We start from the raw sequence: 17664 nt of genomic DNA, 5'->3' as shown, positions 1-17664 counted from the left end.
CTACCTACTCGAGGCTCACGTGAGACCACTCATTTGATATCAAGCGAAGCATACAAATATGCCTTATTGTGACATTTTTGACTGTAGAAATCATAGCCGCAATTAAAATATGTCCAACGGAGGGATTTCTTAAAATCAGAAATCATAGTTTTCCGATTTAAATACAATTAATATTTTTTGTGTTGCGCAAGATATACAATTAAAAATTAACCATAACATTACGACGTATGGTTCATTTACCTTTACGTTAAATCGATGTAACTTATGGTAGAATAATTTATGTAAACAACAAAATTATCTTGCTACTCAACAATTGCATGCATGTAGGCACATATCGATATAATTTTATCGAAATAAATTTTATCTTTATAAATTGTATTCAAGTATTGCTCTTTTCCATGCATCATGCGATAAGGGTGCATGTAAGCAAAATGTTATAATATAGTTGTGGTAATTGTGTACAAGAGAGACTACGATGAACTCAAATTAATAGTTTTAATTGTCTCTTCATCATCATCATCATTTCAGCCGGAAGACGTATACTGCTGGACAAAGGCCTCCCCTTAGATCACCATGACGATCGGTTCTGCTGCCCTCATCCAACCTACTCCGGTGATGTTCCAGATCGTCGGTCCATCTTGTGGGGGGCCTACCACCGCTACGCCTTCCGGTAGATGGTCGCCATTCGAGGATCATACTAAGGTAGAGTTAATTATTATTTAACAAGAATGCGTGATACCAGCCGGCGCCAGACATGCTCACTTATTTGCACGCTTCTTCGACGACTTTGTACACACATTTGGCGCACCTGCCACACACACGCTTCGCAAACTCTTTTCTACACAGTATGCTGGTAGACAACAAAGGAGATGGACGATTTCGTGGACGCAGTGTGCTTATATTATTGATGTGCATGAAATTATTTTTTACATGTGCAACAAAATATATCAAAACGTTTCTTTCTATTTTTATGAAATTTTCTTTCCGCATGCGCATTACGTATTGAAGCAGTACGGATTATAAAATCTCATGTCTTACTGGCCCTTGCGTTTATACAGAATAACGATAAATACTTATAAAAAAACTATGTTTTATGCGTATATTGCTTCCCAGGCAAAATATAATATTGGTACTGTAACTTTCCAAGACTTTTCGTGTACGCTGTCTTGATTTTATTTGAATTGAGTTAAATATTGTCCATCCTTTTAAATAAAACGATACCTAAGAAAAAAATTGGCCTATTATTATTTTAGCTTATGACCAACTTTATCGGTAATATACTTTATCAACCCTGATTACATAATTTCTAGTTGTCACTAACTTATCGATATGTTTATTAATTTTCGTACAACACTAGGTATTTTGGCAGAAGTCAAATCTATGGTTACAGAGTTCCTATTACTTCAAGTTTTTATATGTTATCTTTTCGCAATTTAAGAAAAAGTTCTGAGGTTGTCATTATCACTTTAAGAATATAAGATTATCGTAATTGTATTAAGTTTGAAATTGATGTAAATAAATTCGTAGTTATGTCTTTACGTCATTGTGACTTAAGGCCTATCATAAAACCGGAATAAAGTGTGTGTATTAAATATTGAATAGATATTAGATAAATGTGTGAGTTTGGCGACATCGGTTTCCATAGTAAAATGATATGATGCCACTTCTACTAGTTTTTTCTGTTCAGTGAGTGCCACGATATAAAGTGACGTGCGGCGAGTGTTATTTAATACCTGTGTTGGGTAAATTTAAGCGAGAACAAGAATAGAAAGAAGCGATGTTGTTGCAAAAACATAAATGTTTAGACGCCTTTAGTGAGTTCGCAGGTTACTACGGTGTAATGAATTTGATACTTGATTAAAGATAGTAATTAAAAATTCTATGTTTCTTGTGTTTCACATAGTTCACGTACTATTTGCACAGTATTGTTTTGTGTAATGTTCATTTGCGATCATTAGTTTAGTTCACTAGAAAGTATTGAATATTATATTGTATTTCAGATAATCTTGATGACAGTTGCGACCAAGAAAACAAATAATATACCTAGACGAATCGTACATTTCAGCAGCTCAAATAGAAACAGTCATGATATTATGATACAGTGTCATATAATGATTATAATGAATAAAGTATGTTTATCTTCCTTTTTGGTTTTTCATTTTTATGCTCACCCAGCTGTGTAGTGGTTTTCATTTATTATTTTTCTTGCACTATAGGTATTTGATACCTCTTCAATACTTTAGGTTCTTATAATATTTTGTACGTTGAAGTAACAATTTTAAATATTACATTTTAATGCAAAGAACTCATGTCTCAATAATGTGTGTACAGGAATTATGTAATAAATTACTGTATATAATTGAAAAAATGAAATCATAACCTACATAATAACCGCTAAGGAATTATCAAAAAAAAAAAATAGGAAAAGTATCAAAATTATTTATACCTCCTTTAGTTAGTTACCATATGATTTTTTTTAAATTGCTGCATTGTGTTAGGTTCAGCTTTCGTTAGTCAGACTATATTAATTTAATTTAAGAGTTTTAATAACAAAATATGTATTTAAATTTTTTGAAGTATTCTTACTCCTTAAACAATTAGTCAAAGGAAGAGTATTCATAAATTATTATAAACTTATTACATAGTGGTTCAAAGCTTGGTAGAAAATATCATGAACTTCTTCTTGGATAAATGGAGATCTTCATTTTTAAATTGAAGTGAATTTAGATATCTTATTAGGTACTTATTCAATTACTTTCCTGCCTCCTGCAAAGCTTTTTATCACAAATATTTCGAACTCCCTTGTGCGGATGTAAATAACGTGAAATCAGAAAGGCTACTACGACTAGCACGTGCAAATTTTATATAATAAGACTTGAAAACCATAATTGAAAAATTACCGAAAAATACAGAATCACCGCAGTATACCGAAAGATGCAGAAAATGGCAAAATTTAAAACGAAATCTTTTGTGACTAAATGAATGTTTTACCTCTACCACATTACGCATCCCTCTCTATAATGTATAGGTACGACAAAGTGTGTATATAAGGACAGAACTGCCACAAGTCTAGATTTCGGTTATTTATGCATTTTTAAATGGTAATCGTCTAACGATTACTAAACTGGTCGTTCGGTTCGCTATCGTACGGTTTATTTTATCCAAAACTTACCTATAATTCAATTTTCTATATCTTCACCCGAAAGCGAATAGTTGCTTAAAAACGTAGTGGATTTCGACTGCCTCCGTTTTTTACAAGATTCTCAATCTAGCAATGACTGCACGTTACATAAAATCGATTGAATCGCTTTTTTCTTAGTTTTGCTGGGCTGACAAACACTAAGGACATACATTCTCTTTGTTTCAACTATCAGTTTTTGTTCTACTATTATTCGCTAATCACTTATATTTATCATATTCAGTAACTCGTTAGAGTAAAAAAGTTCTGTGTTCAGTAGAAGAAATGCTGCTGGTGGGATATTGTGGTTGGCATTGTCATTAGTTAGTTCGAAATAATTATAATTTATAACGTAGTGTATGTTCGGTGTTAATATTGTAAATTGTGTCGTGATAAATATTTAGGGAATGAGAAAAGGCATGGTATGTTCTTCTTATTTTCATTCTAAATTTTATTGAAACATTATAAAATATTATATTCCCGTTAGCTTTAAATTATAAATTTTCACTTGCAAACTTGTAAAATTTTTTAATAGTTCAACTTGATTGCATCCTACACTCTTCAATAACCGTCATACAGACATACTGCAGTATAATTCCTGCAGTCAGTTTAAAAATTGTTCATTCTTTTTAATTCTTTGCTTTATAACTAATACCCTAGACTAGACTAGGTTTATTTTAGGTCCATTATATTTTGGTAGTTTAGTTATTAGGTCATTTTAAAATTATTGTATGAAAGTTGAACTAAGTGAACATTAACAAATTAAAATTTCTGACAAAAAGTTTATCATAATATGAGTTACAATGATAATTAGTTTATGAGCAGGTCTAATCTAAGGAGACAGGCTTCTTATTATAATTTGCTTATGAAAACCAATGAGACTAAGATATTATTTTGTCATCTTGTTCAATTTTTTTTATGACATGCTATTATCACAGCTCTAAAGACTTATAAGTTATTACTTTGTCTGTTAAAACTGAAACAAAAAAAAACAAAATTCAGCTGGTATAAATGGGATTACAGTTGCAAGAAGCTAGTTTGTTACCACCCTTAGTATGCCATTACCAATTAGTTGTCTGTAAAAAAAATTTTTTTGGAAAAACAATAACATATTTTTGTATTACACAAACTTTGATTTAATTATAAAATACTTTTAGTAAATGATAGGTTCTTTTTTTTTATATTTAATAAGTACAAGTTTCTGTTCCAACAGGCATCAAATTAACTAATTTGCTCATACCAGTAATTTTTTGGAATAACATGCATATCTTAAGAATGAAATGTATTGTAAAATATAGGAGGTTCATATTTAGATAAACTAGTTGTACTAGTAGTAGTTTAGTGTCCATAAACAAAATGAACAAGTCCATAATATATCTCTTTTTTTTAGAAGCGTAATGGTGAGGAGGTGAAGGAGAATGTGTTGGAGGTTGGAGTGGTTGATGTGCGATGGGTGGTGATGGCAGCTGTGTGCACCGCTGCTACACTGCTGGTGGCCGGCTCTGTAGACCTGGCCTTTCCTACACCACTTGACCGCTCTGCACCACCTGACAAGTTTATAGCAGAGATTGCCTATGAGCACCTCGTCAACCTCACCTCCATTGGACCAAGGGTACATACATACCTACTCTTACAGTATCACTATAATTCTACCCAGAGTAGATGTATCCATGTAGGAAGAGAAATGGAAAACTCTATTTGTCTCTATAATGACATCTTCAGTGGATAAAAAGAGCAATGATTGTAATAAAATATAATGTATGTATAAAAAAATTGATCAGGGAAGATTTCGAGGTCATTGCTTGGAACTTTATTTATAACATGTTATTTCCCATGTTTTCGAGGATCAAGCATACAGATATTTTAAAGTCGTTCCAAAGACAATGATTACGGACCTCTTACTATGTCATTGTAATCCGACTCATCGTATAGTGAAGTCACTTGCTCGCAGCAGGGGTGTGTGTATCATATAGACAATAGGCATTGCCTACCTCGTTATGAACCTAAATAAATAAAGTGTTAAAGTTAATTTAGTTTAATTTGTTTACATTATCTTATAACCACGGTAATTACTGTATTGGAATTATAAAATAATATTGCAATCTCCAGATTGCATATTCCATAGCTCAACTGCGACTAATTAGATCTGAAGTGCCTACCTTGCTAGAAAACCAATTCACGTCGCTGGTTCCCAGTAATGGAGTGTTAGTCGGGTTGTCAGGTAGCGGGCAGCTATGAGAACGAGGTGGCGGCGGTGCGCATACTAGTGGAGGCCGCTCGAGGTATCGCCGCGGCCGCCTCGCAACACAACCGCGTCGAGCTCGACGTGTTCGCAGCTAGCGGAGCATTCGCGCTCACATTTCTCGACGGTACGTCGCTTTTTTTTTTAAATGAAAATATGGGATGAGACGAGCAGGACATTCAGCTGATGGTAATTGATACACCTTGCCCTATACAACGCAGTGCCGTTCAGGATTCTTGAAACACAGTAATATTTACACATTACTGCTTCACGGCAGAAATACCCATAATCTAGCCGGCACCCTCAGCAAAAGAGTCTACCACTGGTAAACCGCTGGGACACCAATCAAAAGTTTGTAGGTGTTTGAAATATTCTCACACTGTCAATCCTGCATAATATGTGATGTTTTTTAAGCTTAGAATTAAAATCTTTTGATAAGAACTTTAATTGTACATCAAAAACTACCACCAATTAATATAAATTTTACTGTACGTTTTACATTGTAACTATATATTTAAATATAAAAAAAAGCCCACTGAGTTTGTTGCGCCCGTTCTTCTCAGGTCTGTGGCATACCTGTTGGAATGGGTGGTAGTTTTTTACTTTCAATAAGTGGTTTTATATACTATTTTGAATAAAAATATTTGAATTTGATAACTTTAAATTCAATGGAGTAGTGAGGGACATAATTGGGGAAATTGCTGTTTTTTGTACATATGACTAAAAGACCAGTACAGTTGACTCTGCATTGTTGTTGTGTGTGTGTCAGGCATGAGCAACATCTACCGAGACGTGCAGAGCGTTGTGGTGCGAGTAAGAGGCGCCGGCGTCGAGCGGCCGGGCCACAAGCGGCACGCGCTGCTGCTCAACTGTCACTATGACACCGTGCCTGACAGCCCGGGTGAGTCACCACATCCATCTCACTATAACCGTCTACTACTACCATAGCATACCTACTGTTACGTACGTGTCAGGACTACAATGCTTTGGAAAATATTAGTATCACTTGTAACAGCAATGCGATTCGGAGGCAGTTCAGTTTAGTTACCTAAACTGTAGCGCTAAAATTCTTACCATGTAGCGCCTTTTACTGAATGGCGTTTGAATCGCTTATGAAGAATGAACGAAATAAATTTGTCTGTGGTCCGCGGTGTGAGAAAGAGATGACGCTCTACAGTCGTTGCATAAGTTTGTCTCTCTTACTCGAACCATATGCGTTGCGTTTCGATTCGAAACCTAAAATAATATGATTTTAGCGGTTTTTTTGCGTTCTACGCATACACGCATACATTTTAAAATTGCGCTTTATAGCGTCAAATTATAAACCATTAAGCCCTTTTTTGTACTTATTAAATAATGGTAATATTAATTAATATAGTTCTATGAATTACAAATTAAATGTTTGCTTAGGTGTTTTCGTAAAAATAACAAGTTATGTACGCACCTCCATTGATATTTGATTTGACAGGAGCACAGAGTACATTTTTTTTAATTCGTTCTTGCGAACAGGCTATAGCCCGGGCTCTTACTGCCTCGTCTTTAGTATGTTCATTTTTAATATTTATTTTCAGTATTTTGTTTTACAAAAAAGTCCCATAAAGTATTCTCATCTTATCATTCATCAATAAATTTTTCCTTTTCTGTATGTTTTCACTATTTTTTAAAAGTTAACATCACGACTCACTTTCCTCTTAGAAAGTAGCAACTTTTTTCAATTCGCTCACTTTGACACATAAGATATCCAGTTTAGGTTGAAATATTACCTCATGGTACGAATGAATGAATGAACTAAATCAGTTTGCGATTCAATTGACATCATTTTTGACATTCAATTGACATCCTTGCGATTTAATCACTTGATTTGACGTCAACCTAAATTAGATAGCTCTAATCACGTCGTGGTACGAAATAGCAAAGCAGTTCATTTTAGGTTCTCAATTGAATACCAATAAGAGTTCATGGTAGGCCCGTCGGTCCAGCTTTCAATAAAACACTTCTTATTAGGCCTATCACAGACGACAGACTATCCGTCACGTACTTAAGCAGTACCGCATACGACGGGCAAAAAGTCGGACACACAAAATATCCTCGTAGATCTGACAGGGCGCCCCGCGCCGTACTAAAAGTACGCCAAAAAAATATAACGTTCGCGTCAATATGCGCAGACGACGCTCACTTTAGTCTATAGTCTGCACTTGCTAGTGATTGACGTGTATCATGGCGCTAGACATCGATGTATCGATGTTGATTCAAGAAATAGAAATCAGACCAGCTCTGGATGATACATCTTTGGCAGAGTATCATGACACAAAATTAAAAATTTAATTGTGGGATGAATTGTGCAAATTTATTTGGATATAGTTTCTGAAAGAAAAGGATGAACCCAAAATTATCTATTTCTTCTTCCTTTTTTATATCTTAAGTACGAAATAATACACCACAATATATTCTGTACTTCCATTGCGTGTACATCACTACAGTTCTGCCGAAAAAATGACTGAAAGTGTACGTTGTGTGCGTGCGTTGAGTCTGTGTAATATTTGCTAAAGACATTTTGCGCGCACTGCAGACTTATTGTGTGCCGCAGACTCGATAGTATAAAAAGTGTGTCATCTGCGATAGGCATATTCTTTACTTTAGTCCAAAATAGGACTGTATGTATAAATAACTGTAAGTATAATGTATGAATAACTAGAATCTTGAACGATCGAAAATATGGAATACTTACATAGAACTTTAAAACCAAGTGCTTTGTGTTATAATTTCTCATGTAATATTTTTATCTCTGAACTACGCCGATGTTTTTCCAGTTTATCATAATCTTTTCTATGGATTATTAAATTTATAATTAATCGAAACCAAATAACAATAAAGAGTATAAAGTATAAAAAATATTAATGAGTGAAGTAAACACATAAGTTATCTTATATGGTGGGTTAAAAAGTACCCTATGTACTTTTTTCTACCCCTGACAACGTGAATGAATAACATACAAATAAGCAAACTATAATTCACATTAATTATAATATTAGTACCAGATCAGTCAGAAAGCTTTAGAAAAAAAAGCTTTTATGTATTTCAAATATCCCTCCATATTTTTTTGAGAGCTAATTTGAATCATCATCCCCCAACGTCTATTGTGGAGGGGATGAAGAAAGAAATGGCCGTCATTCGACGGCTGATACCGAGGAAAATGTGTTAGTAGTGAAAAATGTTATTCAAGATAACAAACTAATTACATGCGAAGAAATTCAGCATGTATTTCAGATTGGATCGGGAAGCGTTTACAAGATTCTACACGAACCCCGTTTCATTACGACCAATCTAATCTTTTTTTTTTTTTTTTTTTTTTTTTAACACCAAAGGAAGGTGTACGCGCTTTTCTTGAAGGTACCCATGTCGTATCGTCCCGGAAACACCGCACAGGGAAGCTCATTCCACAGCTTCGTGGTACGAGGAAGAAAGCTCCTTGAAAACCGCACTGTGGAGGACCGCCACACATCCAGATGGTGGGGATGATATCGTAACTTGTGGCGTGTCGTGCGAAGGTGAAATTCGGCGGCAGGAATCAGGTTGAACAGCTCTTCGGAACACTCCCCGTGATAAATGCGGTGGAAGACACACAATGAAGCGACGTCTCTACGCAACGCCAAGTGATCCAGCCGTTCACAGAGTACTGGGTCCCCGACAATTCGAGCTGCTCTGCGTTGCACGCGGTCAAATGGATCGAGCTGATACTGGGGTGCGCCAGACCAGAGATGACAGCAATACTCCATGTGAGGCCGGACCTGCGCTTTGTAGAGCGCTAGAATGTGGGCCGGCTTGAAGTATTGCCGTGCTCTATTTATGACGCCCAGTTTCTTTGAAGCCAGTTTGGCTTTGCCCTCCAGATGGCCACGGAATTGGCAATTGCTCGAGATTTCGAGACCCAGTATTCCGATACTAGGCGAGGCTTTAAGGGAAGTGTTCTCGAAGAGCGGTGATACGGCAAATGGGGTTTTTTTAGTGGTAAACGCGCAAACTTGAGTCTTCTTCTTCTGGGGGTTAAATTGGACAAGGTTCAACTTACCCCATTCCGCGACCTTCTCGAGAGAGGACTCGATAGAAGACACAAGTTTCACCCGGCACTGGTCGACGTTTTCCCGAGAGAGACCTGCATGGCCCGTGTATACGGCATCACCAGTGCTGTCGTCTGCATAGTAATGCATGTTGGCGGTGTCCAACATATCATTGATATGCAGAAGAAACAGCGTGGGAGATAGCACACAGCCTTGGGGCACTCCAGCGTTCACGGGCTTGGGATTCGAGCAATAACCGTCGATAACGACCTGTATGCTGCGCCCAGTGAGGAAGCTGGAGGTCCACTTGCATAAGCTCTCGGGAAGCCCAAATGATGGAAGTTTTGCGAGAAGCGCCTTGTGCCATACACGATCAAAGGCCTTCGCTATATCCAGACGAACTGCCAGGCCTTCCCCCTTGCTTTCAATAGCCGCCGCCCATCTGTGTGTTAGGTATACCAGAAGATCGCCAGTCGACCGACCATGGCGAAAGCCGTACTGCCGGTCGTTGATCAACTGGTGACCCTCAAGGTATACCAAGAGCTGGCGGTTAATTATGCTCTCCATAATTTTGGAGAGTAGGGAGGTAATAGCAATAGGCCTGTAGTTTGCCGGATCCGAACTGTCTCCTTTTTTTGGGATCGGATGGACAAGGGCTGACTTCCATGAATCAGGGACTACGCCTTTTGAATAAGAGTGCCGGAATAAACGCGTTAGCACCGGCGTCAACTCAGGGGCACACGTTCTAAGCACGATTGGAGAAATGCCATCGGGCCCGCTCGACTTCCTGACGTCCAACGAAAACAGAGCTCGCCTAACAGTTTTCTGTCGGAACTGTACTTCAGGCATGGAGCTCTGACACCGCGGGATGGTCGGCGGTGTTTTTCCGTTGTCGTCAAGAGTCGAGTTGGAGGAAAAAAGAGTGCACAGGAGATCGGCTTTCTCTTTTGCCGTATGGGCCAGGGTGTCATTCCTCATGTGCAACGGCGGCATGGACGGCTGGTTGAAGTTACCAAGAGCAGCTTTCGACAACGACCAGAACTTGCGTGTTCCGGTCGGGTAACTGGAAAGCTGCTCGCCAATTTTGACGACGTGCTTCGATTTCGCACGGGCGATTTGCCGCTTAAAAAATCTGGAGGCACGGTTATATTTCCTCTTCAGAACTTTGCAGTTGCAGGATCCTTTGAGCCCAGCGCCGCAACCCAAGTTCGATACGCCTGTTTTTTGCAGTCAGATGCTGCTTTAACTGACGCATCGAACCAGGGCTGTGATCTGCCACCGATCGGTACTACAGAGCTTGGTATAAAAATATCCATGCCCTGCAGTATCACATCGGCTACTGCAACGGCGCAGGCACTAGGATCATCTGAAAGGAAACAAACCCCGCCCCAAGGGTAGGATGCAAAAAAGGAACGCATCCTATCCCAATCTGCTGACTTGTAGTGCCAAACGCGGCGGGTCGCTGGTGGTCTGCGACGTTGGCGACGGATAGGCACTACACTCCTGACCAGGCAATGGTCGGACGTTCCGAGAGGGGCGTCGACAGAGACCTGGTAACCATCGGGATGTGTAGTCAGCAGAAGATCTAATAAGGACGGCATGTGGCTATCCACATCCGGGAGCCGCGTCGGCGACTCAACCAATTGGGACAGACCATACGCCAATGCAAAATTATGCACAGATCGCCCTGCGTAGTCTGTGGTACGTGATCCAAGCCATTCGGCATTGTGCCCGTTGAAATCACCCAAAACTACGATTTCAGCGGAGGGGATCTGAGCAAGCACGTCATCAAATGCCGCTTGAACGCAGCCCATGAGGTGATCCGTTTCTGCGTTACCACTATGGGACCTGTAGACACACGCATAGATGCGGACGCGGTCCTCTAAATCTACGCGGAGCCAGAGAGTAGACAGGCCCCTACCCTCAAAATTGCCGAGACGGCGACAGCAGATATCCTCCCTAACGTACACACATACCTCGGCATGAGGCATGAAATTATGCTCAATTTTGTACCCGGGGTACGTTAAATATGACGTATCGCTAGGTCGAGATATCTGCGTCTCCGTAAGGAAACACAAGGCCGGCTGCGTCGTCTCAAGGTGGTGGTGGACGGCGTTTAAGTTGGAGTGAATTCCCCGGATGTTACAAAAGTCCACATTAAGCGTGGAGCGGGGTGCCGTGGTGTTGCTGCCCTGTTTGTCCTGTGACATACGCGGTACTCTGCCCTCCCCAGAATACGAGGGGCAGCCCGAGCGCGAATGCTCGGGGAGGGATTCTCCGGCTCTACAAGAGCCGGTACCCTCCTGGGGTAATTTATTTTTAAGGACCGCTCTCATATTTTGTTGGGGGGGGGGGGAAGGACGGGGGGGAATGGCCTCCGGTCCTCGACACTAACCTATGCGAAACATAGCGGCACTAGGCCGCTACTTCACGCCGGTAGTCTGTGCGAGTGTGGTAAGTAACCCGGACGAGTCTGGCCCGATTGTGCTGACGTCATAAGACAGCAGCGTGACTCTCCCACTTTCAAAAAGCCCGTAGTCGCCTCTTACGACACCCTTGGACCTGGGACTACCCTATTCTTTTTACGCCCCGAGGCAGCACAGGGCAATCTATTGTGATTGCCGCTGTTAATTATAGCTGTCTGCTAAGATTGATTCTTTATGAATATTATTAACTTTTGCAGTGAGCTGACGTATCTCAAGGTATTGAAGAATTGGTCTTCCCAAAGAGACGCTTTGTTTACATATTATATATAAGACCACACTCAGAGAGGATGTGTTACGGGGTTTCATCGTGCACATTTATAGAATCTACACGCTCTGCACTCTCTGATTGAGAGGTGTTTGTTTAATATTCAATGCCCCGTTAGGGTTCTGATTAGAATGTTTTCTCTACTTAGCCTTACTGCCGCATTCGCAACTTTTTTGTTGAAGGCTTGGATTTAGGTTTTGGAATGGGTTTAACCCGGAGTATAGAAGCTAGCCCGTATGAAATAGTGCCGTGACATGATCAATAAATATAAAGCAGGCTTGTCTTGGCGTGTTTATGGCATTTTGAAAGATGACCAATCATGGATTTATGAATACCATCCCGAAACAAAGCGTCAGTGCTAAAACAGCCAAACCGACTGTTTGGCTGTTTTAAGACCAATCATAGCTTTATTAACGCTGAATGGAATGATGCTAAATGCCCGCCAGAAATTTTCACTGCCTTGAGCGACAGGGCGCCGAATACCGGGGCTATTGCTTCATAACGACAACCGCGCACTTAGTGCTCAAAACAAGGGACTTTCCGGACACCCCTCCAGTCAAAGTCACGGGTCATCCTCCTTAAAGTCCTGATATAGCACCGAGTGACTTTTTTTTTTCCTAAAATAAATAATCTACTGAAAGGGATCTTCGTCGCCAGAAGATGCGCTAACAGCGTTCGAGAAGACCGTAGATGCGGCAGACTGGTAAAAGTGTTTCGAAAACTGGTTTAGACGCATGAGGCTTTGTTTAGAGGCTGGTGGACAGTACTTTGAAAAGATTTATTAAAATTATTTTATCCATATAAGGTTAGGTTTTCATTCCTCAAAATGATTAGAACGTACACCTTAGAAATCAGTATGATATAAGATATTTGAGAGGTGACCTGATTCAAGACGGTCTATAGTTACCATCTCTATCATCATCATCAGCCGGTAGACGTCCACTGCCGGACAAAGGCCACCCCCAAAGATTTCCACGACGATTGGTCCTGCGCTCCCCTCATCCAACGTATTCCGGCGATCTTGACTAGATCGTTGCTCCATCTTGTGGGTGGCCTACCAACACTGCGTCTTCCGATACGTGGTCGCCATTCGAGGACTACTGCCCCAACCGCCATCTGTCCGTCGAATTATGTGCCCTGCCCACTGCCACTTCAGTTTCACAATCGTTCGGACTATGTCTGTAACTTTGGTTCTCCTACGGATCTCCTCATTTCTGATTACATCTCGCAGGGAAACACCGAGCATAGCCCTCCCCATTGTCCTCTCAGCAACCATGAGATTTCTCATAAGGCGCATAGTTAGCGACCACGTCTGTCTACTATATCTATAATGTTAAAAAAATAATTATTAAAATCCCGGTTGGTAGATGCAAAGATATCGCGTTTACAAACAGAAAAACATAAACCCCTCAATTTTATAACGTTAGTATAGGTTCTAATTTCGTTATATAAATTACATAATATAAAAATTAACAGTATTCTTTGACATCGTGTGCTGTGTTGTAACATGGCCCAAATTATTTCCAATCAATGATGTACCCACTGTCGTAAATTGTAATTGACGCAGACTTCAAATAGACCTGTTTAGAGGCTCAGGTCGCGCCTATATTCATACATAGACATATTTAATGTTGATTTGCTTGATCCTAAAAATATAATATATTGCTCTCAAGTGCCCTTGAATAGTTTTTAAGATATATGTTTGACATTAATGAGTGTAGTCTGTACCGATATTGTATAAATTTTAATTTAATTTGTTATGAATGACATTGCTATATTTTATATTCATATTATTTGTATTTTCTAATGATCGACAACGGCGCCTATTTATGTCGTGAAGCAGTAATGTGTAAACATTACTGTGTTTCGGTCTGAAGGGCGCCGAAGCTAGTGAAATTACTGGGCAAATGAGTGAGAAGCGCAGTTGTAGTGTAGCTCAGAATTTTTGGGTCCTTCAAGAATCCTGATCGGCTGAACGTCCCGTTCGTCTCGTTCTTTATTCTCATAAAAAAAAAGTTTTATTGATTGAAGTCTCAGCGATAAATAAATATTTGTGTACTGTTCTCCCGCGTATAGGGCACCAATAATTTTGATCAATCTTCTTTCTTTAACTGTAGGGATTGATTTAGGGCATGTCGTGTATATCGACAATAAGCTCTAAGCTTCAGATCTTCTTTGATGATACGCGAAAGAATCCTAGTGAGAATGTTTAATTCTTGCGATAAACTTTTTTGTTCCTAACACCTAGATTTTTGGAGGATCTCGCTTTAACACTATTAATGGCATTTTAAGTTTTAACAACACGCGCCCGATCTTCCATGATCTTTGACAGTGGATCTGTTGGTAATCTATCGATAGTACGATGTTCGGTCCTACAGCTGATACCTAGCTTTTACTTAAGTTCCCACGTTTGTGCCCATGTTTTCTTAAACCCCACATTCCATTAGTTGATTTAATATTTACTTCGAAAAAATATGCGTAATGGCGGGAAAAGTTCGTAATTTCTCACAATATAAAAGCGTTCCATTTTTTTATTAAAAAGTATTTATGGCCATTGATCAGACAACTAGTCGGCAGTTCGGGTACAATCCATTAACTTAACCAAGTTTGACCGTGTACCATAGTCGTTAAAATATGGAAATAAGAAAAAACAGGAACAAAAGCATAGTGTTAGATGCTAAAACAGAATAACGCCATTAGAAGCAATACTGTGTTGACTTCTTTTTATTTAGATAAAAGTATGTATTCTAATACTCCATACAATACGTCCACCTCTTAATGTAAATTGCCGCTAGTTATCTCAGGTATCTCTGCACCCATGTTGACTGTATAATACATTTTCATTGTTTTTTATACTGTTTAACAGGATGAATTGAGTTATTAAGTAATTCCTCATGTAAACGTTTACATGTAAAAGCAACGCAACGTTGGTTTAATTAAATAAGAAAAATGTAGCTTACGCAAACATCTTGATTACCTAACTAAACAAAATTTAATCGATCAAAAAGTATAATTTATTTATATCTAGCGGTCTTCCATAGTGCGGTTTTCAAGCAACTCTACAAAGCTATGAATGTGTGGCGGTCTTTATTAGTGCGGTTTTCAAGGAACTCTACTACAAAGCTATAGAATGAGCTTCCTTGTACGGTGTTTCCGGGAGGATGCGACATGGGTACCTTCGAAAAAAGCGCGTACATCTTCTTTAAAGTTGTGTTGCAAGAGCATGTGGGCGGTGGTGATCACTTAACACTGGTATTAATGGTTAAGTTACGGGTCCTGGGACCCGTACGCTCTTTTGCCCTCCTTTTCCATAAAAAAAGAGTTCTTGTTGAGTAGACAGAGAGGTTAGAAAGCCAAGTGTACCTTATATAGGTTATAGGTTATCACGGGCTACTATCCACAATTCGACGACTACAGCGCACCTATTTTGCGTGGTGGGGTGGGTGGCTAATCCTGCCAGCCCAGCTCCTCAAGGTAGTTAATCAAACATCTGATGTCACCCATGACCTCGATGACCCCAGGTGTTTGGCCCGCTATGTGACCACACTCCTACACTCTAGAATGATGTGTGCTGTTTCTTCTGCCTCCACGTAGGCTCTGCACAGTGGACTGTCGATATTAAACAGATGCTAAAAGGGCCATGACCCGTTAATACATGAGTTATTTTACGTAACCTAGGTCGTGGAAGTTTTACCAGCTTGCGAGAGAGCTTGGAGTCTATTTGAGGTAGAGCTTCTTTTGCTTGTCTACACCTACTCACTTCCATCTAGTCAAGTGTACCTTACAGGCACTTCTCTCACTTGTTCCATATTTATCAGTTTATCATGCACACTCGTCAACCTTGTGCAATTGATCTGTTGCAAATCATAAAATGTTTACAGCGATGCAGTTTTAGGAAGTAATTTGGTAGGTAGGAATGGCCACAATAACACAATTGTTGTTACTGTAATAATTGTTTTTTGTTTAAGCTGTACACCACTACTTTTCGGAATATTAATTTTTATTGTCGCTTTAAGGTCGCGCTCATGGTTTCTTTAATGTTTGCTGTGGTTACGCGTCTCGGATAGAAACGTGTTTGTGTCTGTTTGCGGAATTAATTAATTAACGCTTCTATTTTTCATTAATTTAATTAACAACCAAGGCTTTGTTCCATTAACTAAGTTTAGTAGTAACAAACATATTAAAGTACGGATTAAGCAAAAAATGTGTTGAACCATTTGACAATTTTTAGATGACGTCAAAACTTTAACTGTTAAACGTAACCATCCAATCTTCGCCGGTTAATGTTATTGTGAGGCTAAATAGCCACTGTTTAAAGTTTCAAATAAATATTCCATTTTGACTTGATAACCTATGATCCCACTACTCGATTCTGTAGTGATGTGTTTTTTGAAAAAACTAGTTTTAAATTAACATTGATGGAATATGAAATGTATTAGTGATAGGTTGTCAATAAAAATTGGCCGCAATTATGTGTCCATTTTTATCTCTAACTTTAACTATACCGCGGAATACAATACTGCAACACATTCCGCAGCCTCTAGCGTCAGCGTTACTGTTAACGTTAAATTTGACTTAAAACTTACTATACCAGCTGATATGATGCAACCCATCCTAAGACTAAAATTTCATGTGGCATAGCGGTAGGACGCACTGTATATAATATTATACACTCATGCTGCGAAACGAGGAGTATGATTTCCTTCTTCTATGGAAAAGTTAAAGAGCAATCCAAAGAATCAAATTAATGTTGCTACTGTAAATTTTGTACCGTTAGTTGCTAACATCTATCAACTAATTAACCTGAAACAGGTGCCAAAGACGTCTACCCGGTTATCATTGAGAAAACATTATGCAAAAATGATAAGAGTTTGTTAAATTCTACCAATGTACTTCGATTTCGCTTCAGCAATTAGTTTTTTAAGCGACTTGAAGGTATGATTATGGGGTTTTTTAATTTATTGATGTTTTAGGCGAGAAACCATTACGCAGATGTGATCTAACTATGGTTGAGACTTGGCACCGAAAAGAACGGAATTAAGACACAGCTACATTCATTTCATACCTCATCCGCGGTGCTGTACCGACACCGGCAACTAGTTAACCCTTATTGATATTATTGCAATTTACGTAGAGATGTCTTGATGGGATAGGAAGTAATTTAATAGCATACCATTCTCTTGGTAAAAGATATTTTTTATTTGATCAAATATTTTTCTAGTAATTCCCCTGGCGTGCCTTCCAAATTCGGTTGTCCCTAGAATGCTACATGGCACTTACCATTCATACATCGTCTAATATTAATTATTATTATTTTTATGAATCTTTAGATTCATTCTGTAATAGAAAATTCGCTTGTCATGGATCTGGTGTTGATCTTATAACCTTTATATCTTGCTTATACAAAAATTATAAACAGAAAATAAATAGTGCTA

General features: G+C 38.9%; 1 protein-coding gene across 1 annotated transcript in view; it reads left to right on the top strand.

Moving 5' to 3' along the window:
• Positions 1 to 3413: 3413 nt before the first annotated feature.
• LOC126967474 (endoplasmic reticulum metallopeptidase 1-like) overlaps positions 3414 to 17664 on the top strand; it is a 59306-nt gene continuing 45055 nt past the window's right edge. The window contains exons 1-4 of the mRNA XM_050811965.1: positions 3414 to 3600; positions 4569 to 4790; positions 5400 to 5547; positions 6190 to 6321. Coding sequence (XP_050667922.1) covers positions 3586 to 3600; positions 4569 to 4790; positions 5400 to 5547; positions 6190 to 6321 — 517 coding nt within the window. The 5' untranslated portion in view covers positions 3414 to 3585. The remainder of the gene's footprint in view (positions 3601 to 4568; positions 4791 to 5399; positions 5548 to 6189; positions 6322 to 17664) is intronic.

The sequence above is a fragment of the Leptidea sinapis genome, chromosome 13, assembly GCF_905404315.1.
Source record: "Leptidea sinapis chromosome 13, ilLepSina1.1, whole genome shotgun sequence".
NCBI lineage: Eukaryota > Metazoa > Arthropoda > Insecta > Lepidoptera > Pieridae > Leptidea > Leptidea sinapis.
This window is presented reverse-complemented; position numbering and strand designations above follow the sequence as displayed.